The 26805-nt window shown below is 38.1% G+C and overlaps 1 protein-coding gene across 12 annotated transcripts in view; it reads right to left on the reverse strand.

The window, feature by feature from the left end:
• Positions 1 to 26805, reverse strand: part of ENOX2 (ecto-NOX disulfide-thiol exchanger 2) — a 270889-nt gene that overhangs the window by 121357 nt on the left and 122727 nt on the right. For 4 of the 12 annotated variants that reach the window (XM_082445312.1, XM_082445308.1, XM_082445313.1 and 1 more), the window contains 2 exons: positions 20556 to 20699; positions 5455 to 5505 (listed from right to left, as the gene is read on the reverse strand). The exons of 3 other annotated variants lie outside the window; for them this stretch is intronic. Coding sequence is in view for 3 of the 9 variants with exons in the window: in XM_082445308.1 (XP_082301434.1) it covers positions 5455 to 5505; positions 20556 to 20699 (195 nt within the window). In the remaining 6 variants the exon portion in view is untranslated. Of the gene's footprint in view, positions 1 to 5454; positions 5506 to 20555; positions 20700 to 22530; positions 22615 to 26805 lie in introns of all 12 variants that reach the window. 5 more of the 12 variants (XM_082445320.1, XM_082445321.1, XM_082445319.1 and 2 more) reach the window with 2 other exon arrangements.

Consider the following 26805-nt stretch of genomic DNA (forward strand, 5'->3'; position numbering starts at 1 on the left):
AACCCAAGGAGAAACACGCCATGACACATAGTAATCAAACTGACAAAAAATTAAAGACAAAGAAAAATTATTAAAAGCAGCAAGGGAAAAATGACAAATAACATAAAAGAGAACTCCCATAAGGTTAACAGTTCATTTCTCAGCAGAAACTCTACAAGCCAAGAAGGGAGTGGCACGATATATTTAAAGTGATGAAAGGGAAGAACCGACAACTAAGATTACTCTACCCGGCAAGGATCTCATTCAGATTCAACAGAGAAATCAAAAGCTTTACAGACAAGCAAAAGCTAGCAGAATTCAGAAACACCAAATCAGCTCAACAACAAATGCTAAAGGAACTTCTCTAAGTGGGAAACAAAAGAAAAGAAAAGGACCTACAAAAACAAACCCAAAACAATCAAGAAAATGGTAATAGGAACATACATATTGGTAATTACCTTAAATGTTAATGGATTAAATGCTCCAACCAAAATACACAGGCTGGCTGAATGGATACAAAAACAGCACCCATATATATGCTGTCTACAAGAGACCCACTTCAGACCTAGGGACCCATACAGACTGAAAGTGAGGGGATGGAAAAAGATATTCCATGCAAATGGAAATCAAAAGAAAGCTGGAGTAGCAATACTCATATCAGATAAAATAGACTTTAAAATAAAGAATGTTACAAGAGACAAGGAAGGACACTACATAATGATCAAGGGATCAATCCAAGAAGAAGATATAACAATTATAAATATACATGAACCAAACATAGGAGCACCTCAATATATAAGGCAAATGCTAACAGCTATAAAAGAGGAAATCGGGCTTCCCTGGTGGCGCAGTGGTTGAGAATCTGCCTGCCAATGCAGGGGACACGGGTTCGAGCCCTGGTCTGGGAGGATCCCACATGCCGCGGAGCAACTGGGCCCGTGAGGCACAATTACTGAGCCTGCGCGTCTGGAGCCTGTGCTCCGCAACAAGAGAGGCCGCGATAGTGAGAGGCCCGCGCACCGCGATGAAGAGTGGCCCCCGCTCGCTGGAACTGGAGAAAGCCCTCGCACAGAAACGAAGACCCAACACAGCCAAAAATAAAAATAATAAATAAATAATAAATTAAAAAATTAAAAAAAAAAAAAAAAAAAAAAAAAAAAAGAGGAAATCGACAGTAACACAATGATAGTGGGGGATTTTAACACCTCATTTACACCAATGGACAGATCATCCAGACATAAAATTAATAAGGAAACACAGGCTTTAAATGACACAATAGACCAGATAGATTTAATTGATATTTATAGGACATTCCATCTAAAAGTAGCAGATTACACTTTTGTCTCAAGTGCACACAGAACATTCTCCAGGATAGACCACATCTTGGGTCACAAATCAAGACCTGGTAAATTTAAGAAAATTGAAATCATATCAAGCATCTTTTCCAACCATAACACTATGACATTAGAAATAAATTACAGGGAAAAAAACATAAAAAACACAAACACATGGAGGCTAAACAATACATTACTAAATAACCAAGAGATCATTGAAGAAATCAAAGAGGAAATCAAAAATTACCTAGAGACAAATAAAAACAAAGACACGATGATCCAAAACCTATGGGATGCAGCAAAAGCAGTTCTACGTGGGAAGTTTATAGCAATAGAATCCTACCTCAGGAAACAAGAAAAATCAAATAAACAATCTAACCTTACAGCTAAAGGAACTAGAGAAAGAAGAACAAACAAAACCCAAAGTTAGTACAAGGAAAGAAATCATAACGATCAGAGCAAAAATAAATGAAATAGAATCAAAGAAAACAATAGCAAAGATCAATAAAACTAAAAGCTGGTTCTTTGAGTAGATAAGCAAAATTGATAAACTTTTAGCCAGACTCATCAAGAAAAAGAGGAAGAGGACTCAAATCAATAAAATTAGGAATGAAAAAGGAGAAGTTACAATGGACTCTGCAGAAATACAAAGCGTCATAAGAGACTACTACAAGCAACTGTATGCCAATAAAATGGACAACCTGGAAGAAATGGACAAATTCTTAGAAAGGTATAACATTCCAAGACTGAACCAGGAAGAGATAGAAAATATGAACAGACCAATCACAAGTAATGAAATTGAAACTGTGATTAAAAATCTTCCAACAAACGAAAGTTCAGGACCAGATGTCTTCACAGGTGAATTCTGCCAAACATTTAGAGAAGAGCTAATACCCATCCTCTCAAACTCTTCCAAAAAATTGCAGAGGAAGGAACACACCCAAATTCATTCTATGAGGCCACCATCACCCTGATACCAAAACCAGACAAAGATACTACAAAAAAAGAAAATTACAGACCAATATCACTGCTGAATATAGATGCGAAAATCCTCAACAAAATACTAACAAGCAGAATCCAACAACACATTAAAAGGATCACACACCACGATCAAGTGGGATTTATCCCAGAGATGCAAGGATTCTTCAATATATGCAAATCAATCAGTGTGACACACCATATTAACAAATTGAAGGAGAAAAACCATATGATCATCTCAATAGATGCAGAAAATGCTTTTGACAAATTCAACACCCATTTACGATAAAAACGCTCCAGAAAGTGGGCATAGAGGGAATCTACCTCAACATAATAAAGGCCATATATGATAATCCCACAAAAAACATCATTCTCAATGGTGAACAAGTGAAATCATTTCCTCTAAGGTCAGGAAAAATACAAGGATGTCCACTCTCGCCACTATTATTCAACATAGTTTTGGAAGTCCTAGTCACAGAAATTGGAGAAGAAAAAGAAATAAAAGGAATACAAATTGGAAAAGAAGAGGTAAAGATGTCACTGTTTGCAGATAACATGATACTATACATATATAATCCTAAAGATGCCACTAGAAAACTACTAGAGCTAATCAGTGAATTTGGTAAAGTAGCAGGATACAAAATTAATGCACAGAAATATCTTGCATTCCGATACACTAACGAAGAAAGGTCAGAAAGAGAAATTAAGGAAACAATCACATTCACCATTGCAACAAAAAGAATAAAATGCCTAGGAATAAACCTACCTAAGGAGGTAAAAGACCTGTACTGAGAAAACTATAAGACAATGATGAAAGAAATCAAAGATGACACAAACAGATGGAGAGATATACCATGTTCTTGGATTGGAAGAATCAATAATGTGAAAATGACTATTCTACCCAAAGCAATATACAGATTCAACGCAATCCCTATCAAATTATCAATGGCATTTTTTTACAGAGCTAGAGCAAAAAATCTTAAAATTTGTATGGAGACACAAACTGGTGGGATGAATTGGGAGACTGGGATTGACATATATGACTAATATGTATAAAATAGATAACTAATAAGAATCTGCTATATAAATAAAATAAAATTTTAAAAAAACCTATTGTGGATGAATTATTTGTCCATGCTTTAAGATGGCCAGAGAGGAAAGGGTGAAGAGGTCACCAAGTCAAAAACAGCTCTCTTTCAATTTTTTTTTTTTGTTTAACATCTTTATTGGAGTATAATTGCTTTACAATGGTGTGTTAGTTTCTGCTTTATAACAAAGTGAATCAGTTATACATATACATATATCCCCATATCTCTTCCCTCCTGTGTCTCCCTCCCTCCCACCCTCCCTATCCCACCCCTCTAGGTGGTCACAAAGCACCCAGCTGATCTCCCTGTGCTATGCGGCTGCTTCCCACTAGCTATCTATTTTACATTTGGTAGTGTATATATGTCCATGCCACTCTCTCACTTTGTCCCAGCTAACCCTTCCCCCTCTCCGTATCCTCAAGTCCATTCTCTAGTAGGTCTGTGTCTTTATTCTCATCTTGCCCCTAGGTTCTTCATGACCATTTTTTTTTTAGATTCCATATATATGTGTTAGCATACGGTATTTGTTTTTCTCTTTCTGACTTACTTCACTCTGTATGACAGACTCTAATTCCATCCACCTCACTACAAATACCTCCATTTCAGTTCTTTTTATGGCTGAGTAATATTCCATTGTATATATGTGCCACATCTTCTTTATCCATTCATCTGTCGATGGACATTTAGGTTGCTTCCATGTCCTGGCTATTGTAAATAGAGCTGCAATGAACCTGTGGTACATGACTCTTTTTGAATTATGGTTTTCTCAGGGTATATGCCCAGTAGTGGGATTGCTGGGTCGTATGGTAGTTCTATTTTTAGTTTTTTAAAGAACCTCCATACTGTTCTCCGTAGTGGCTGTATCAATTTACATTCCCACCAACAGTGCAAGAGGGTTCCCTTTTCCCCACACCCTCTTCAGCATTTATTGTTTGTAGAGGGCCACAAATTCTTGTCTTGGAAGAAAACTAACCAAGAGTGGCCAAAGAAATCTGAATGACTTGAACACCTGCTCCATAGGGAAGGAGATAGAATTACTGGGCTGCTGCTAATTTGCAAAAATAACTCCTGAGCTCTCCTGGAAGTGAAAGCACCCTGATCCTTTCAAAGAACAGTTGTGAGAAATGGTGTGAGTATGACTGTTGTGGGTAGGGCAGGGTGCAGAGAGATAGAATTCAGAATTGCAGAGCTATCCTCGAAGTTCTGATGCTTTAGAACTTCCCCACTGGGTCTAAACTTCAAAGTTTGCATGGGGAGTGGGAAGGGTAAGCTGGGACGAAGTGAGAGAGTGGCATGGACATATATACACTACCAAATGTAAAATAGATAGCTAGTGGGAAGCAGCCGCATAGCACAGGGAGATCAGCTGGGTGCTTAGTGACCACCTAGAGGGGTGGGATAGGGAGGATGGGAGGGAGACACAAGAGGGAGGAGATATGGGGATATATGTATATGTATAGATGACTCACTTTGTTATAAAGCAGAAACTAACACACCATTGTTAAGCAATTATACTCCAATAAAGATGTTAAAAAATAGAATAAGTAAAAATAAAAACCAAAAAAAAAAACTTCAAAGTTTGGATGGAGGTGAGAGGGTAGGTTAGAGAGGGCAAAAATGATCAGTGTGATATCCATAGTCATTTTTTTAAGCTGACCTATACTCTTAAGAAACTTTTAAATTGCATACACAAATGAAATTGTACCCTCAGCATGAAGCTCTATGAGGTCTAATTATCAGAGCAAATGTTTACTGAATTAATTTAAAAACTACAATACCAACACTGCCTATTTCATAATCTAGGGGAAGCATTTTCTTCTCAAGCCATGTTCAGTGTGCAATGGGAAGCCAATTGTCAACCCAGAACATTTCTCAGTGAAAAATGTGTCATTCTTTAAGACACTTAGGGCTTAAGCAGGCTTAAGGCCCCTATCTCATCGTTTTCTCTTATTTCTACCATCTAAATACCCATCAATCCAAGCCAAGATTATTTTCACCATTTCATAGCTTAAAGGTGTCAATGACACGTGGACAAAGAACATTTTGGCAAGAGACAAAGCATAATTTTTACTTACTTGAATGCTCATACCAGCTTTTTCTGAAAACAGAGTATAATAATGGGGCTCCTGAGAGAAAAATACAGTAAACAGGCACTGTTACTGATTAAATGAGGGTGAATTCAGTTTTATTGTTTTTAAGCAAGCGCAGTAATTCTAACTAAAAACTAACCAATATGGTCCCTTTAGAATTCCCAGGGATGTGTTTTTCATCAATACAAGAGAATACTTTCTATTTACCAGATGTAGGCACCTTGTGGATGAGAGCCTTGTTCATCTTTCCTCTTATTCATCTTTCAGTTTCTAGCAGTTTCTGCTAGAAAGTAGCATTTTCATCTACCCTTCCATCCACTATCACCTGACACACAGTAGGCATCCAATAAATGTTTGCTGAATAAATATATTAGCATATTATTTGTTTGTAATTGTTTACTGCTCAGAATGCTTTTAAACTGGCTGTATAAATAGGCTAAATACTATCCTGACATTTTTAAAACTTTGATTATCAGAACTTTCTATTTCTTAGATACAACTAATCTTTATAGTCCTAAAGAATATGGATAGGAATTTAAGAGATTTTTTTGGTGTGCCAGAAGAAGTTCCATTTCCCTTTATAGACACCAGACAGAACTTTTCCAGACCTCCTTCTGTGTAACCAAACACTTTCAAGTAGCAACCAAACATCCCAAAGTGCCTAAGCTGGCTGAATGTCATAGCAGAAGACAGCTGGGGACATGATGTTGAGAATGACCAGTGTTTACACGATATTTACATACCAGATTCCACAGCTTTAAGACAGGTGTGTCCTGCTACTCTATTTTTTTTCCCTCAAAGAGCACCTGGATCCTGTCTGGAAAACAGATCAAGAACTGCACTGCCAATCACTATAGGTGGGATGGCTAAATTTTCTGACTCTATAATTGGAAAAGCATGATTTGACATATGGACTTCTACTTTTGAGGACAATGGGATAGAACATGTAACACTGGGGCTGCTCTAAAAAATCCAAAATATGTGGTTTTTCCATACTCAAAGGAATGACAAGAAAATCAAGAGGGACATAACTTTATAAAATAAATTCGATATGAAAGAACACAGCATAAACAATGTTAAAATACATGGGAAAACATTCACAACACATTTAACAGAAAAATGATTAATTTCCATGACATAAAAAGAACCCTTACAAGTCCAAAATTTAACGATAAATAATCGCAGAAAAATGGGCAAAGGATATCACAAGTGATATATAAAAGAAACATAAAGGATTAGTAAACATTTGAAAAAGATGCTCAAACTCACTATTTATTAAAGAAATGCAAGTTAAAGCAATAAGGGGCTACAATTCATCACTTGTCTAATGGGCAAAAAGTCATAGGATTAAAGGTATTGTGTGCTGGCAAGAAGACAAAGAATGGCCCTCTCAACACTGGATGTGTTGACTTGGTGAGGCCTTTGTAGAAGTCATCATGGTATTGGCCATCAAAATGTACAAAGCCCTTAACACTTCAACTCTGCAATCCTACTTCTTAGACTCTATTCTAGAGTAACACTTGCTCACATGTACAGGCTAGCATGCTCATGGATGTCCTTTGCAGCATTTTTGTGGCAGCCAAAAGATAGGAATAATCTAAATATTTATCAACAAGAGGATCCCAGTAGTAAATTTCCCAATCTCTAACATGGTCTACCAGGCAGTTATTAAAAAAAGAGAGAGCAAGTCAGGGCAGAAATTATCCTTGGAGGGGAAGTAAGTGTCTACAAAAGGGCACCAGGGTCTTCTGGGGTGCCAGAAATGGTCTATGCCTTGTCTTAGGTGCTGGTTACATAAGTGTGTTGTTTGTGAAAGTTCATTGGTGTACACGTAAGGTTTTGCACTTTTATGCACATCAATAAAATATGTTTTTCAAAAAATTAACAAACTAAAAAACAGATTTGGGAGACCCCATGCTTTAGTGGAAAGAGTACTATACTAGGAAGAAGGAGTTCTGAGCTCTAGCTCCTTTCTGCCCAAACTAGTTTGGGACTTTGGGCAAGTCACTTGGGCTGAATTGCAGTTGACTCAATTCAAGGTAGGGATAATTTTATTCTGCTGAAAGATAGGGAACTGGGCCCAATGATTTCCATATCTTTTTCATTTTTAGGTTTTATGGCTCTTTAAGCCATAACAGTTCAGTATTATTTACCTCCATTAAGTTTCTTTTATCTATCCCCTCTTCTCCATCCCTACTCCCATAACACTGATTCAGGCCCATATTTCACTTCCCTGGGATATTTCAAAAGTCTTCAAACTTGTCTCTCCAGTTCTGCCCCTTTAAAATCTATAATAAAAACACTTTGGTTAGAGTATCTTTTGACAGTACAGCTCAAATCACGTCGCTGCTTTCTTCAAAAACCTTAGAAATCAGTGGGGCACGGTGCAAAGTGCACAGAACCCATTATTGGAAAATCTGGGTTTGAATAGCTTACTGGCTGTCTAATCTTGGGCAAGCCATTGAGCCTCTGAATCTCCATTACCTCATCTGTGAAATGAGAGTAGTTATGGGACCTTCTTCCATTACTGCATGTTCCATGTACAAAGAACAGACTTTTAGCTACTGATGTGTCAAGTCCCAAGTCACACTTAACATCATCTGCCAGGGGGCCAGAGTAACGGCAGAGAATCAAGTTTCTTAGCTACCTTTACTTGACTTACTCCAATCAAGAGAGAGAATACTTCTGGGCAGACAGAGCTTCAACACAAAGCTCTACAACTGACTGGCTGTTTGACAGAAGAACAAAAAGTGAAAGGTGCCTCCCTCTTTGCAGGCTTTGCCACAGAGACAGTGGCATCTCATAGCAAAGGTTAACAGTCTTAATTGATAGAAAGCCCAGCCTGTAAGATGTATAGACCTCTCTGTACACACCTAATGTTGGTAAGAACTGCTTAACAGAGATCTGGCACAAAAATCAAAAGAAGCTAAAATCTTGTGGTTACCCTGCTGAGATAATTTAGGATGCATTAGTCAATGTTTCTCAGGCTGTTCGTCCTGGATCAGGGTAATTATGGAGAGGAATAAAAAAGGCCAGATTAGAAAACAGCTTGCCAGCAGAACCACTGTATTTGCATGGGTTGATATTTAAATCAGCATCTGAAAACAGTACGTAGTTATGACTTGTTGCCTGCTCAGACTTTATGCCAAGTTCTGAAGCAAATTCAGCACTTGGCATTCATTTCAGAGGGAAAGCCTGGTTCCTTGTTACACAAGCCTCTTAAAATCTCTATCTTGCCAGATACAAAGGCCACTCAGGCTGAGGATGCCCCTCACATTAGATGACTTGCATGATCTCCAGGAACTAATTTTGGAGAAAGGCACATTCTTAACTTGATCTCTCTTCTTCCCAGGAAACTCAACCAAGAATCTTCTGAAATTTCACCTCCTTCCCTCCAAAGCTTCCTTGATTGTCCAGAGGAATGAAGGTGTCTTCATTAACCTCACCCTGATCTGAAATAAATTCCATGAAAATGCCTTTACTCTTCATCCAATTATGCATTTGCACTCAATTTCTTCCTGGCTTAGTGCCCAGCACATAATGGCCACTTAGTAAATATTTGCTCTTATTTACTGAGTATTCACTGTAAGCAGTCACTCTTTGATAGCACTCATCATAATTACAAATAATTATTTATGTAATTATTTGCTTAATGACTGTCTTCCTTACTAGACGGTGAGCATCACAAGGCCAGGGCTGAAGTTTGTCTTATTTACAGCTGTACTCTTAAAAACTACCACAATGCTTCACACTTAATACCCAATAAATATTCATTGAACAAAAGAACTTAATCCCAAAACAACCTGTACACTTGGTATTATTATTTCTATATTATAGGTGAGGAAACTGAGGATCAATACTTCAATAACTGCGCTTCAATAACTTGCCTAAGGTCAGAGCCAGGGTTCTGAGCACGTGCTCTTAACAACCACTGTATCCTGCCTCCCTCTTTTTAAGTCCTGTTCTACTATATACTAGCTGTAGCCTGGGAAAGTTTCATAAGTTTTCTAAGCTTTGGTTTTGTTGTCTATAAACAAAGGAGAAAATGGTATCTACTTTATAGATTTGTTATGAAGTTTGCTTGAGTTTATATATGTAAAACACTTGGTTATAGTGGCTGGCATACAATCAATATTTAATAAAAGCTGCTGCTCCTGTATTGTTGTTATTGAATCAAATATTCAGAAGAAAGGGACTGTAGCTAGGGAATGCCACTTGCTGAAACCTGTCTCCCCTGCAAAATAGCACATTCCATTTGAGCAGTTGGACACATCTAATGGCTTTCTGTGACACTCTCATCAACCCTCACTCAGCACATTCCATAAAACAGCTTGCATGTGAAAGTTGCTTTTGCTTAAAATTCAAATGTAGGAGAAGCAAAATATTTTAAAGTTAATTCTATTACACAAGCAATTGCTCAGTAGAAATACTACAACCTGCATGGTTTAAATTGAATAGCTCACATTATCAAGGAAATTGAGATTGGAAAAAAAAAATCAAGACTGTCTCCCAACCCCTTACAAGAGGGAATTTCATCATTATGGATTTTTATTTCAATAGATAGTAAATTGATATCAGGAAACAGAGCAGAGAAAGAGAAAATTGCAAATTAGGCAGTCACTTCTTTCTGTGTTGAAATAGCTAGAGTGGCCAACATACACACAACCACTTTATTTGTCACCTTCTGGTCTACTGCATCACTGTCACTTTAGTTCGTAACAGAAGACTCTAGACATACTTTATCATAGAATACAGTGTCCACAGTTTTGCTTTCTGTGGTGTCAGCTACCCGAGGTCAACCGCGGTCCAAAAAATATTCAATGGAATATTCCAGAAATAAACAATTCATAAGTTTTAAATTGCATGCTGTTCTGAGTAGCGTGATGAAACTTCACACTGTCCTGCTCTATCCCACCTGGGACACGAATCATCCCTTTGTCCAGTGCATCCCACCTGTAAGTCACTCAGCTGCCTAGGTTATCAGGTCAACTGTCATGGTATCAGCAGTGTTTGTGTTCAAGTAACCCTTATCTTACTTAATAATGGCCACAAAGTGCAAGAGTAGTGATTCTGGCAGTTCGGATATTCTCTTATTGTGCCTAATTTATAAATTAAACTTTATCATAAGTATGCATGTATAGGGAAAAAAACATAGTATATATAGGGATTGCTACTATCCACAGTTTCAGGCATCCATTGGGGGATCTTGGAACATATACCCTATGGAAAAGGGGGGACTACTGCACTACAAATGTCCAACATTCTGAACCACAGTGGTCTAGGTACACCTAGTTGCTCTGATGCAGTATGGGTAGCTGAGCTGGTCCTTAAGCCTGACTGCATATTGGAATCATTTGCAGTGCTTTTAAAGAACATTGATGCCCGGCTCTTCCTCAATTTCCGTTCTGATTCAGTTGATTTTTGACAATAATTTTAGAACTATCCTGCCTGGGTTTGGATCTTATCTCCTCTACTTACTATTTGGACAAATTACTTAACTTCTCTGTATTTAAGTTTCCTTACCAGTAAAATGAGGATAATCATAGAGTTGCCATGAAAGTCAAATAAGTTAACACATTTGAAATACTTAGAACAGTGTCTGGCACACTAGTAGAAGTAGTAATAAAGTATTTTAATTACTATACTCTGGTGTCATGGAAGAGAAAGGAATACTTGTAGAGTTTGCAATCACATGTGGAATGACAATGCTAAAATGGCAGCAAAGGTGTCTGTGTTTGAAGTTCATGAAAATGAAATCTCCTCACTGTAAAGTACTACTCTGAGGCAAAATCAGATGATATAAAGTTGAGTTCCATCTGGAATTTGTCTTGACTTTATACATGGAGAAGTAAAAATCTAAACGTAACACATGGTTCTAGAACAACCCTATTTATTTGTACCCTCAATGGACCATCATTGCTAGTTTCCCCTGGTTAAAAAATAATTCTAAGGATAGAAAAATCCAAAGTCATATTTATCTGCAAATAAACAGCAGTGTTAGGATGGTGGGGGTTCTCTTCACACTTGGCACCATTCCATGGGGAGGAGGGAACATCCATTCTACTTGTGAGAGAGGACAGAGAGTACTAACAGAAACTTCTCTGGGCTTTCTCTCCACCCCTGCTTACTCCTTGGCACAGCAGGGGCATCGACTTATCTGATTTGTAAGATTAGAATAAAAATAAGTGCTCATTCCTGACTTAACCTCTGCATTCTGGCTCTTGGGTCAGAATGTCCTCAAGTTGACATGACCCTTTCTCTCTTACAAAGTGCGCAGAGCTTAGTCAGGGCACAGGTACTGTTTTCCTTAAGAGCACAGGCCCACCTTGCTCTTAAGTTCTAGCTTCCACTGAATTGTGACACAGGCCATCACTCTCAATGACACTGGCAGGGTAAGTGGTCTGTTCTGCAGACTCAGTCTTCCCTATCGGTGGGTATCAATGCATAGATTTGGAGCTGGAGATGGTAGGAAGCTTCATTAGGCCTTAGGCTCAAGCCATGTTCTTCAATCCAGTTTTACTTATAATAAGGCTAACATTACATTTTCTTCCTCACATGGCTTTTTGTGTTTGTTATCAGTTTGACTCAGAATTGGAAGGAGAAAAGCACTCACACTCTCAAACCTAACAAGCAGCAGCAGCAACTATAAGAGTAGTATCTGACAGTTTTCAAAACTCTTTCCCCTTTTAACAGATGTGGAAACTGAAGCTTAAAAAAGAGGCTTCTGTGATTTGCCCAGGGTCAAAATACTAATAACAAGTGGCAAATCAAGTACTAAAATCACAGTCTTCAGTATTCTTTTCACTACATGTCTGAGTATGCTTCTTTCTCTTACTGAGGCCAGGGAGGCCCTTATAGGCCTCAGAGTCAAGAATAACAGTTGCTTTGATAACTTTACTAAGCTAACAGGAGAGGAAAGCAACCTCCCCAAATCTAAGGACCTTTTTACTGTGAAACTGAGTTGTACTGCCCTAAAACTGATTTTTATCAGACAAGTCTTTACCTAAAAATTGAGAAATTGAAAGAGATCCTCTAGATTCCATATATATGTGTTAGCATATGGTATTTGTTTTTCTCTTTCTGACTTACTTCACTCTGTTAAAAAAAAAAAAAGGTCATGAAGAACCTAGGGGCATTGTTTATGGTTTCCTTTGCTGTGCAAAAGCTTTTAAGTTTCATTAGGTCCCATTTGTTTATTTGTGTTTTTATTTCCATTTCTCTAGGAGCTGGGTCAAAAAGGATCTTGCTGTGATTTATGTCATAGAGTGTTCTGCCTATGTTTTCCTCTAAGAGTTTGATAGTGTCTGGCCTTACACTTAGGTCTTTAATCCATTTTGAGTTTATTTTTGTGTATGGTGTCAGGGAGTGTTCTAATTTCATAGCAAAGGAAACCATAAACAAGACCAAAAGACAACCCTCAGAATGGGAGAAAATATTTGCAAATGAAGCAACTGACAAAGGATTAATCTCCAAGATTTACAAGCAGCTCATGCAGCTCAATAACAAAAAAACGAACAACCCAATCCAAAAATGGGCAGAAGACCTAAATAGACATTTCTCCAAAGAAGATATACAGATTGCCAACAGACACATGAAAGAATGCTCAACATCATTAATCATTAGAGAAATGCAAATCAAAACTACAATGAGATATCATCTCACACCGGTCAGAATGGCCATCATCAAAAAATCTAGAAACAATAAATGCTGGAGAGGGTGTGGAGGAAAGGGAACACTCTTGCACTGTTGGTGGGAATGTAAATTGATACAGCCACTATGGAGAACAGTATGGAGATTCCTTTAAAAACTAAAAATAGAACTACCATACGACCCAGCAATCCCACTACTGGGCATATACCCTGAGAAAACCATAATTCAAAAAGAGTCATGTACCAAAATGTTCACTGCAGCTCTATTTACAATAGCCAGGACATGGAAGCAACCTAAGTGTCCATCATCGGATGAATGGATAAAGAAGATGTGGCACATATATACAATGGAATATTACTCAGCCATAAAAAGAAATGAAATGGAGGTATTTGTAGTGAGGTGGATGGAATTAGAGTCTGTCATACAGAGTGAAGTAAGTCAAAGAGAAAAACAAATACAGTATGCTAACACATATATATGGAATCTAAGGGAAAATAAAGGTCATGAAGAACTTAGGGGCAAGACGGGAATAAAGACACAGACCTACTAGAGAATGGACTTGAGGATATGGGGAGGGGGAGGGGTAAGATGTGACAGGGTGAGAGAGTGGCATGGACATATATACACTACCAAATGTAAAGTAGATAGCTAGTGGGAAGCAGCCGCATAGCACAGGGAGATCAGCTGGGTGCTGTGTGGCCACCTAGAGGGGTGGGATAGGGAGGGTGGGAGGGAGGGAGATGCAAGAGGGAAGAGATATGGGAACATATGTATATGTATAACTGATTCACTCTGTTATAAAGCAGAAACTAACACACCATTGTAAAGCAATTATACTCCAATAAACATGTTAAAAAACAAGAGATCCTCTAGACAAAATTATGTAACAAAGTTTAAATAACAGATAAAACATGATTATAAAATTTTTTCCTATTTGGATGGAGTGGCCTTAGGGTGGGCTGGGATGGGGGACACTAACTGTCCCCTGCCAAGTAAGCAGGTGTCACAAAGAGTTTCTTCTGTGATTTGCTGAGCTGCTGGAGTTCAGCTCTATAAAAGCAATTCCCTCATAGGTGTTTCCCAGACTCAAATTCCTTTTCTAGTTTGAGATCAAAGGGCCCTCCCCTGTGTGGCAGACAGAACAGATATGGGACCTCATACACCACTGGGTTAGCTTGCTATAGATCATGTAATACTACTAGCATGGGGGAAGCCAGCTCCTCTAGGTTATAGATATACTTTCTGCAATACAAATGAATCAATCACATGCCACAGTCCTAGCCAACTTGAAATGATTATAAAGATCTGGTAATAATCAGTTCTAGTTTTGCTACTAATTAATCATGTGACTTTAGAAAAGTCCCTTCTCTGGCTTTCAGTTTCTTCATTTGTGAAAATGATGGAGTTAGACAAGATTGCCTCCAACTCTAAAATACTATGATTCAACATCTTCCACTTGCCTCTATATTACCAACACATGAGCCTGACTCACACTTCACGTCTGTGAGAGAAGAACTTATGAGGTACAGTGAAGTCACAAAATCATTCCAAAGCTATTCCAATGGTTGGAGCAACTTAAGAGAGACATATTTGCATTTTTCTATCTTGCCTCTTCCATGCCACCCTCAATCTCCCCTCCCCCTGACAGTCCTTTAAGATGAAAAATTTCACACTGAGTTTCTATCAGAACTGAGAAAGAAAGAAGTCAGCTTACTTTTTTGATCTCATTTTTTGGTCTCATTATCAAGATAAGGTTTTATTTTTTTGAAACTGTAATCAGATAAAAATGTCCAAAGGACTAAAGAAACTGAATAGGGCTATTAGTCTACTCTTTTTCTTATTTAATTCCATCTGAAGGAACAATAGGCTCTTCTTGCCTTTGGCAATATAATAATTCAGCTGACATGCTAGAAATACCACACACCAAGATATAAAACGGTGGCCTTTTCTCTCTTTAAAAACAATCAATGCTTTCATTTGTGGACTTCAAAGTACATGTGAAATAAGTCTCAGCCCTGTGAGTCTAAGGTAAATCAAAGGGCTGTAAGTGTCATAAAAAAGTTTCCTGGTTCATTGCCCCTCTTCTAGGTAAGAAAGGAAACAAAAGTACTCCCAGGCAGATGAGTGTTCATCTCATTTTTATATTTCTTTTCCAAGCAGGCTTAAACAACTTCCCCTGATAACTCATTCCAATACAGTTCTTCCTTATGTCTGACTGAACCTCTCCTTGCTGCTTTGCAGGGCTGCTTCCTCTTGTTAATTTAGTCTTGGCAGTGCTGGGACTGTTCACTGTCTTTCATATTGTCAAGTCTCATTCTGACTGCCAGAAATTCTAAAGGAAACCTTGAGAACTGAGTTAGGGGCCTATGATCAAGTTTAGATATTATCTGGAGGTCCTTATCATATCCTAACATTTCTGGTGATGCTATTCCACCTCAGTCAAAGTTATTTCTCCTCTCTGGTTATTAGTACCTCATCTGTAAAATGAAATGAATATGAAAATATGTTAAGAGAAAGAAAGAATCACAATAGTGATGCAAATTATTATTGAATTGAAGGGTCTTCCTGGAGAACTTGAACTCTTGGGGTTCAATCATTATTGCAAATGGAAAATGGTTGAAGATCCCTCTTTTCACACTGAGCTATTCATTCACATGAACTTTGGCAAAACTGCTTAGTATTAGGCATCACATAATTAAATGCAAACCTATCTTTCAATGCAGAGCTATGAGAGAAGACAATAGAAATAGGACTATGTCCACATCTGAATGATCATTCTGGTATCATAATTATCCCCAGGTTAGTTGCCCACTCTTCCAATGAGCTGGCACCTTCTTAGAATGGCAGTGTACCGTGATGTTGGTGCTTAAAACAGTGCATTTGGTTTTAGTCATCATCTGGTTGGCCTTGCTGACTCATGGCTTCTTCCACTTTAGTGGAAGTATTTGAGAAGAGGGTTGGTATCTGTTTCTACAAATCCAGGTGGATCTCAAACCAGGAGACAGTTGGTATCTTCTGGACAGGAACTTGGCACTATGATTTGACAAGGGTTTAAAAATCTTCTACTCTTTGTCCATAGAGCATCATGTGAATAAGTGGACTAACCACAATCTTAAACAATTTGTGCAGCTGCAGCATCACCAAGGAAACATTTCCATGGGGAAAAGGTGAAATTTGAGAGCAAACACATTGAAGAATTCTGAGCTCACCTTAAGATAAAAGCCGCAAAGCAGCCAGATCCACATAGCAAGAGTTTATGGCCAAATATTGCAGTAATATCTAATCCAGGTTACGGATCTACTTCACAGAGGAGTTGGGACAGGACACCCAATTCCACCTATCAGTTTCCCTCGGACACTCATGAAATTTCATCTAGTTAAGAAGAAGAGATTCCATTAGGGCCAGGTATTTGTTTCACAAGCACCCAGATTCGATGTGTGGTTGCTCTAGGGATATAATCTCACAAATGTCTGGAGTCTGACCTTTAGGGACAAGTGAGGCAGTCAGTTGATCAACATTAGATACCGAGTGCCCAGTTTTGTGCACAGCTCCACCCTGGGAGTGACAAGAGAATAATAGAGAATATTAAGGCAAAGGGAAAGCAATTCTTCAGCCAGATACGTGATCAATCAACAAATATTTCTTGAACATCTACTGTATGCAAGACACCGTATCTCTGCCAAAAGACATGAATCAGGGGCCCTTCCAATCAGGAGCTGATGACTAAGTTGAAAGGTTAAGACATATTACTATGAACAGATAGCCAATAGTTCAAGGTGGTCTATAATCAGTGTCAGGTGATTCACATGAATATAACAACCAAGGGGTTTCAGAGGTACAAGTGAATAATTCTAACTGGGATGATCCAGAAGGCTTCCTGGAGAAGGTAGGACTTGTACTAGGTGCTGTCAATTGGATAGGATTTTGACATGTGAAAGAAGAGGACGAGCATGCTAGGCAAAGGAAATGGCATGAGCAAGGTCCTGAAGTAGGCAGGCCCAGTGCCTATTTGGAGAGAGGTAGCAGACAACCTTGGCTGAAATAGAAGACTTGTTGAGGGTAGCAGAAAAGAATGCTGAAAAGAAGGAACCATGGGATCTCAGAGTTTGAAGGGATCCTAGAGATGATCAAATCCAAGCTCTGCTTGCCTTATCCTCACACAAACACAGCTTTCCCTAGTGTGCCAGCAATGCTTAATATGCATTTTAATAATGGGTCCAGATTCCCAACATTTACAGACATAGTGATTCTGGGAGAGTAGTTAGAGAAAGGCTTTGGAGTTGGATGCCTAGTTAAACCACTTGCTAAATGTTCACCCTTGGGTAAGTTTATTTATCCTTTATTTTTTCACCTATAAATGTGGATAATAATATCCTCACTTAAAGTGGAGGTAGGAAGAAAAGGAGATAGAATGCTTGAAGGAGTTAGAAAAGGAAGAGGAATCTGCAAAGTGTATTGCCAAAGAAAGCAGAAGTAGAAAGAATTCAAGCAAGGGGAGGTTGTTAACAGCATGAAATAAAGCAAACAGGTCAAGGTAGTTGAGACCTGTCAAAAGGCCACTGACTGTGACAATTTGGAGGTCGCTGGTGACCTTTAAGAGATCAATTCTCTTATAAAAGGAGAGAGGCAGTTTGTAGAAAAAGGTGAGAAAGGAGGGGTGAGAAAGGAAGAAGAATAGAATGTATAGGAACTGGAGCTGCAGGCACAGACCCTTCCATCATTTGTAGTGACAGAAGAGGGAGAGAGATGGTTTCGATTCAAAGGGGTCACAGGGTTGAGTGATGTAATGGCTGGATGAGTATCTCAACTTACAACTGAAACGGCTGGTAGCTCCTGTAAGGACTTCTAACCCTAGCTTTCCTCCTCACCAAGAGGCAGGGAATGGTGATAAAGGAAGAAGGAAGTTCCTACTCACAAAATACCTTCCCTCTTCCTTTTGTCTAGAACTGCATAGGAAAAAAATACCTTTATAAAACAATCTGCCCATTTATAATACCATAAGATTGTCAGCTGAACAATTATGAGACTCCCTTTATAGTAAAACCTCATTAATCTGGACTACACTAATTTGGACTACACTAATTTGGAATTTGTGGTAATTTAACCTGGGCTGGAGTTACCTTTGTACTACTTACAAAGAAAGGGTTCACTAAGCAAATAGTGTTGAAAAGATTACAAGGGAGCTAATTTAGCCTGCCAGGGGCCTAGTTTACCTATTTTTAAGAACATGCTGTTTCTTAAGAACTTAGGCATATTCATTATTTGAATGCAAATTGATTCTGCTAATTATAGATTAACATAATCTACTGCTAAAATCCTATACCTGCAACAGTTACTTTGCTCTCACTGAATATGCTCATTAGAAATAAAATTGCAATTCTTTAAAGTTGGTTCACAATTCAGATTTATACATACCCCCTTTCTCCACCCTCATGAGTTAACCAATGTTCAGGAGATATTACTCTAAACCAGCACATCACTTACCATGAACACAGTGGAAAAACGAATAAGTGATCAAAAAAGGCCTCAGAGCAGCCAAAATAGATGTCTTAAAGTTGATGCCTAAATCCTGTATATCTCTCCATAGCAGGTTCTCTCACAGCTGAATAACTCTTACTTAACATACTAAGTTGAGACACCAACTTGGAGATCTTGCTTGTTTTTTTTTTAAAAGTTTGTAACTAAGTAGAAGGAGAAAAAGGGCTGTTACATGAAGGGACACTGAAAGAAACTAGAAATGACTGCAGACTGCAGAAAGGAGACAGGACGTGGATAAAATGTGGCTGATGTGGCTGTAATAACTAAAAAGCCACCACAGTCTAGGACAATTTAGAGTTAAAAGGCCTATATTCCTTAGTAAACCCAGAAAACTATAATAGAATATTATAGAGCAGTACAATGACTAATGACTAAAATTTTGCCTTTAAATGATCAAGCAGGGTTTAGATTATGTTGAATATATGCCTTAAAAAGACAGATAAGTTTACACACACACACACACACACACACACACGATTTGTATTCATAATGGTTAACCTAAAAATGTGAAGTGCATTGATGCTTACAACAATGAAGTTCATAATATTATCATGTAATAATAATAACAACAAAATAGCAACATTTATTAAGTGATTTTTTAAGTGATGAAGTGTGTGCAGATATCAAGCTAAGCCCTTTACCTATATAATTTCATTTAACTCTACTAATAATCCTAAGAAGTTTTAGTACCATTTCTAACTTGACAGTTGAAGTGAAAGTCAGAGAGGTTAAGGAACACACCCTAGGCCACAGACAGAGAGAGAGCTGGGACTACAACTCAGTCCAGTTCCTTGGCTGTATACTATGCCTTTCCAGTGCTCCAGAAAATACAGCTATCTAAAAATCACACTTTTCTTGAGGGCTCCAGATAGCTAATGCCTTACTGTATTTTTGTTTTCCAAACTTGTATTTAATAAATATCTTGATTCATAAGCAGAAAGACCTATGATCTAAGAGTCAGGTATGATGGTGTATGTTTGTAAACATGCTCAATTTTATAAGCTGAATGTAAAAGTAATAGTAAAAAAACAGAACAAAACAAAACCAAAAACCCCATGGACATGTCTATTAGGCCCATCTTAAAATCTCAGATCAGTCTCTATAGACTACGGATACTATTTTCAAATGAATAGCCAAGTAACAAAGAGATGAAATTTTAAAATATTAAGTGATCAGTTAAGATCTGGTTCTCCCATTGTTTCCCCACTCACTCTGGAGAAATTTAACATGAGAATGGGCCAACGGAGCACGAAGGATGGGGGGAATTGCAGGGGAGGCTAGAAATTCAGTTGGCTGTTATACAGGATTTAGGACAATCTGTTCATCAGCTGTTCTAAGAGAGCTATGAGGGCATAGAACACATGTGGGCATAGTGTGTACTGGGGGAAACAGGGGTGGGGTGGGGACATGCAAATGTATGCAGTTATCCACATTAGGAGTACAAGTGAGGGTAGCCACCACGTGTACATACAAAGAAAGATGTATAGTGACATCATTCACTCATGTAATTCTTTATACCTAAACCAAATGTTCTTTACTCATCTCTTCTTGTCTTAAGTCTACCCATTCAAGGGCCAGCTACAAATGCCACTTCTGCTGTGAAGTGTTCCATGATGCCTAAAGCTGAATTAAACTCTTTCCCTGTTTGGGCTCCCATAGTTTTTTTCCCTTTTACACATTTACCACAGCACTGATGATACTCTATCTTATTATTAGAGTTATTCAAGTATGTGCTTTTTCTGCCCTCTATTCTACCATGAGTTCCTCGAGGGCAGGGGACTCTTTCTCATTTCTGTAGCTCCTACAGATCCTAGCACAGTGCCCACTACATACTAGTTTCTGGGACAATGTTGACTCAGTGGCACTGGCCTAAGAGAATGGATTATCGCCTAGCTTACCTGAAGGAGCATTTGTTCTCTTTCTTTTCTTGCTTGACTCCCCTCCATTCTCAATGAGGCCTTCTGTGACCAGAGGGCCACTGGTACTGCCAAACTGCAGGGGCTCGTTGTTGTTGGCAGGGTCAAAGGGCAGCTGGTTCAACCCTAAAGAAGAAAAAGAAAGCCAAAATCCAGACTCCATTAAGGACTGGGATGTCTCCAGATTTTATTATATGAGCCACTAGAGGAATACTCTAAATCTTAAGAGCCCAGGAGTAACAGGTGAATTCCTTGAAGCCAGTTGCCCTCTGCACTTTTTACAGATCTTGTTGATAAATACAGAATTAAAATATAGGCTCTTATAAGACCGTGACTCTGCCATTTGTAAGATCCCTCCTGTTTCTCGGAAATTAACATTTTTGACCACAAGCTATCAATTATCTTCTACCTCTTCCCTTAAAGAGATAGGACCCTCTTTAAATGTGGCTTATGGATGGACCCACTCTTCCTTTGAAAAGCTTGACCATGTACTTTTTAGATTATCTCCTGACATTTTTCCCATTCCTTCATTGCAAGGGTTGTTGAATTGATGCAGATGTAATCATTAGACTACCCTGGTGTCAAAGTCACTTCCACCGATAATATAGAGGTTGGCTTCCAAAAAAGAAAACCATAACTCCATAGCAAACTAGAAAAGGAAAAAAAAAGATATAGAACTCGCAAGGGTGTTATTTAGTAATTGGAGTGATGGGGAGTTACAACCCAAGTTTGAGTAGTGTTAATCCCATCTTCTTCAAATGATTCCAGAGCATTGTCACTTTACTAGTAGCTGCTGCACCATATAAAATGGAAAAAGGCATTTTCTATTATCCAAGTCTTATATGTTTCAGCCAGGGATGAGCAGAGATAGTTTCTTACTCCTCTGGCAGCAGCATCTGGAATTTCAAGTGTTTCAATTAAAACTTCATGAATACCATATGACCCAGCAATCCCACTACTGGGCATATACCCTGAGAAAACCGTAATTCAAAAAGAGTCATATACCACAATGTTCATTGCAGCTCTATTTACAATAGCCAGGACATGGAAGCAACCTAAGCGTCCATTGACTGATGAATGGATACAGAAGATGTGGCACATATATACAATGGAATATTACTCAGCCATGAAAAGGAACGAAATTGAGTTATTTGTAGTGAGATGGATGGACCTAGAGACTGTCATACAGAGTGAAGTAAGTCAGAAAGAAAAAAACAAATACCGTATGCTAACACATATATATGGAATCTAAAAAAAAAAAAAAAAGGTTCTGAAGAACCTAGGGGCAGGACAGGAATAAAGACGCAGATGTAGAGAATGGACTTGAGGACACGGGGAGGGGGAAGGGTAAGCTGGGACGAAATGAGAGAGTGGCATGGACATATATACACTACCAACTGTAAAATAGATAGCTAGTGGGAAGCAGCCACATAGCACAGGGAGATCAGCTGGGTGCTTTGTGACCACCTAGAAGGGTGGGATAGGGAGGGTGGGAGGGAGATGCAAGAGGGAGGAGATATGGGGATATATGAATATGTATATCTGATTCACTTTGTTATAAAACAGAAACTAACACACCATTGTAAAGCAATTATACTCCAATAAAGATGTTTAAAAAAAAAAAACTTCATGAAATGTGGGATGAAAAGCTTTGTTAAAGTCCAAAGTTAGGTGATCTCTCCTAAGCCTTTTATCTACTGGTCCTCTAATCCTATCAAAAGAGGAATCAAGTTGGCCTGCTATGGCTCACTCTTTAACCCTCAATTTTTCTTTGGCCCACAGCTGTACAATTCTTAAGGTAATGTTGTAAAATGTCAATGAAAATTTGGAATCCCGTCAGCTAAAGGTCAATCAAGTTTCAGTAAAATGAATGCTAAGGTTCTAACAAAATGGCTTTACATTCTTGTTTTTAATAAAAAAATATCTCTATGCTGTTTTCAGCCCATGTAACAAATACCATTTCTTCTGCAATCAGATTCCACGTGGAACACCTCCATTAAATGTCTTCTGGGACCTGTCAAACATTTTTCCTTTACAGCATCTGAGTGAGTAAGTGAAAGAATGAAAACTTGCTTCTGTATCTTAAGTCAACCATTCACCGTATCATATCCATGCCCTATTAAATCCCTACCATGACTAGAACTAAAGAAACAAACACTGATAGCTATGTATTAGAAAACATTCAGATCATGACCAAGACTATTTTCAAAGAAGACTAGATTTTTATATAATTTATAAATGAAGATGTTTCTTGCACCTGAGTAGTCACAGAGTCAAATGTGATTAGTGTACTATTCCAAAACTTTTCTCGGTATTTCTTTCTGAAATATCAGACTGACCAAAAAAAGTTCCATGGAAGATGTAATAGTATAGTGGAAACAATATGTGCTTCGAAGCCTGACAGATCAGGGTTCAAATCCTGGATCTGTCCTTTACTATCTGGGTAGCTTCTGGCAATTCACGTAATCGCCCTTAGTCTTAGTTTCATAATGTGTGAAAGGGGGATGATAACACTGCACAAAGCTGTTGTAAAGATAAGCAAAAATATATATATTCTAAGTGAATTAAAACGAACTTTTCCCCTATAAGTTTGAAGTTTGTAAGCAGCTCTTCTAAGGAGGACCTCTCTCTCTCTCTCTCCCACAACTGTATCCCTGGTGCCTAGCACCATGCCTGGCACATAGTGAGTGTTAAATGAATTAATTCTCAATAGGGTGGAAGTAGGTGATGCATTCTATTAACTCATGTAGTTAGAATAAAGAATTAATGACAAAAGTTCTGATGCTGATTATATCAACATTACTTGAAATAATTAGATTTCAAATGCATCTCCATCATTTGAGTACTATACTGCAGGATGGTAAAATCTTTATCAAAAGGAATGCTCAGGGATTAGGAGGTTCTGATTAATAATGGTTAATCAGAATTTTTTTTCTTTTGCATTTGATAATTTTACAGAATAATATATTAGTCCATTTTCCTGCCTTATTAAGTTGATGACTGAGGATATTACAGAGCTTCAGAGCTATGATCTGTAAAAGGAGGCTAATAACAGTACCTAACTCATGGGACTGTTTAAAGGATTAAGTGAGATCACATATGTAGAACATTCTGCATCACATCTGGCATATAGCAGATGCTCAATAAATATTAACTGCAAATTTCCATTTCTAATTTCTAGAATTTTTGATGTACAATGTGAGGAGATTGGTCTGAATTTGCCTTTATCCAAGGATATACCCTACTTTCATCATTGAACCTTTGTATTGCTGTTTGTACTGTTTTCTAAAAGTTGAAGGAGTCCAGGAACAAAATCTGATGAATTAAATGTATTCAGTCATAGACATTTGGCTATAATTGTTCTTCCCTTTTATTTAGTCCCAGATGGTAACTTTAGGGCTTTAGGTATTTTGCTCCCTGTACTAATGTACAGATTTTTGTTTGGCACTGAATAAGACCGAGATTTCAAGTACTTTCTGTGTACTCACCTCATAAATGATCCAAATATATGAAAATCCTGATAATTCAACACACCATCTCAGGCCTTGTTTCTTATAGAAAAAGACCTCATATCAAGGAGAGAGAGACATCCCACTCAGTAAGCTGATCCATTGACTACAAATCCACATTTTATATTATCCAAGACCCAGTACAGTCTCCAAAGATTTGTAGTTTGAAAACAAGAGCTATAGACATAGCAAAATTCTATGACACTAGTGCTTCCCAGCTACTTTTATTGTATTGTTTCATTCCTGCTTTAAGACAGCACTAAATCAACCAGTAAATCAGTAGGTAATTATAGGATCTTTTCTGTGTCATGTATATGTGGTCCACATTGAGAGTGCTATTTTAAGTAAAATAGCCCCATTAAAACTACCTAAATTCTAAAAGGAAAACCACCACCACTTTAATTTCAAGAATTCTTATTGCAGAAATTTCAATTATGGCTTGAATATAAAATATTAGCAATTATGATATTTTAATTCTCACCCAAACTACAGAATTTACCTTTAAATCTCTTATGGAAGCTATTTCTACCATTTTTCTACTAGATATGATGGAACTATTAGATAAGGAAGATATTAGGAAAATATTAGATTAGGAAGAAACTTTTTTTTTTCTGTGCCGTGCAGCCCATAGCAGTGAAAGCATGGAGTCCTAACCACTGGACCACCAGGAAATCCCCTAGGAAGAAACTTTTGAGGCTATTTAGTTCACTCTTCTATGCAAAGCAGGAATCTTATCTATAGAATTCAGGACAGGCCTAAATCCAGGGGTTACTTCTTAGCCTGGGGACCATTCCTTGCTATGCTCCTAGGGATTCAGCTTGCTTTCCTTACCTTTTTTAAAACTACCACTTACTCTATTTTGAGGGTTCCTTTCATCTCCCCAAGACTGCCTGTGAAGTAGGATACATTTTGTTCAATTGTTAACTTGCTTACTGTCCCTAAAATGAGCACATGGGAGGTCTAACTTTTTAAGGACTCTACTGATAATCACTGCAAGAAAAACAAATGAGGGAGTCACCAACAATTAACAGAACAAAGAAATGTTCTAAAGTCTTATATATTTCCTCATAGTATTTGCCCTTTTATTCTTGAGGATAAATTTAATAAAACTTTGATCCTTGCTCATTCATTTCTCCTCCCATCTTGTCCCCTCATCGCCTAACCCCACAAGATATACAGTTTGTCTATAAGGAAGCACGAATTGTTAAAGTAAAATAGATAATAAATATTAGTGTTATAGAATTCTGCTATTTCTGTATCTTACATTCACAATTAAAGTCCATGTGGTAATGTAATCTCGTCTTAAACCAGGTTGACTGGTTTAGACAGCTGACAAGCTGTTATTTCATGTCATGTCAAAATACAGATTCTCTGACTTCATAACCCACATGAGGCCACTATAGAAAGTATGCATATTGGGGAAGGGTGAGGATGGGGTCGTTGGAGAATGACATTTATTAACCAATGGAACCAGGGGATTAAACATCTCAGAATGAAGTGTGGTTCCCAATGAATCCTCCAATCTGCAGGTCAAGGAGTTCACATGCAATGATGTCTGCCATACAGACACAAATGATTCCTGGGCTTTGAGGAAAACACTGAAGAATTTTCATGATTCTTGTGAAAGATCAATGATCTCTTTGTGCCCAGCTGCTATAATAGTTACTGCCACAATTCACTTTACAGAGCTTTCTACTATCAGGTCAAATTAGGACTAACCTTCATGATGCAATCTAACACGTTTAATGATTGCCCCAGGTTACAGCACCAAAACGTGACCCTGTGGGTCCCTGTCACTTCTTATTTGCAGCTGCAGCCCACAGACTTAAGGTGGTTCAACCTTAGCACAAAGAAACACAATTCTACTCTGGATTAGTTCTCTTTAAAAGAAAATGGTCAGGTCCTGAGAAATCTGGTAAATTCAATTCAAGGCAGCAGTCTCCAGACAGACATTCATGTTGAAAAAATAGAATGTCAGTTTTTGGCAAAAGGAACTTTATAGCTAATTTGTGTATAAAAGAAATTTCTGTAACCCGAGTCCTATTTTCCAATTGACTTTAGTTTAAAATCGGATATGGGACTCCATGGTAAAGAAGGTCTCCAAATTAGTTTTTAATTCAAAACTCTTGAAGTAAGGGGTTAGAATAATAGCCAAGCTTTTGATGTGCTGGCAGGTGCTTTTGTAGGATTTATCCATCCTTGGGAGCCCCTCCTCCTTCCTCAGTCCTGGCCTGAAAACCTCTGACTCCACATTTTTAGCTCCCACTACCCAGCAATTCCACCTGCTACTTCTGAGAGAATATTTACAATTTCTAAAAAGAGTTGGACTGCAATATCGCTCTCCAGCCACAGGGGTTAGTAGCCAAAACAAATGAACATTTCTCAGTTCCAGGTCTTAGCTGATGTCAAACAAATGAAACCTACTTTGTCAATTTTGAGGGTTCAATATTCTGTATAACTTATTTAGCTGAGGCAAGGGTAACTGTAAAAGATTAATGGGTGAGCGAAGGGAACGGGGAAGTGATCAGAAAGAAAAGGGCCAAAGTCCTCTTCTACTAAGGAGCTTGCTTGAATGGTGGTGAGCATAAAAATTTTCAGAGCCAAAATGATGCTTAAGTCACCTTTTTCAAGGTGTGATACAGGTCACAGGTGGATTTTCATTGACAGTGATCCTACAGCAACTTTTAATGACTCCCCAAACTACTCGGTCAGGCATTCAAGTC

The sequence above is a fragment of the Balaenoptera physalus genome (genome assembly GCF_965194825.1).
Source record: "Balaenoptera physalus genome assembly, chromosome: X".
Lineage (NCBI taxonomy): Eukaryota > Metazoa > Chordata > Mammalia > Artiodactyla > Balaenopteridae > Balaenoptera > Balaenoptera physalus.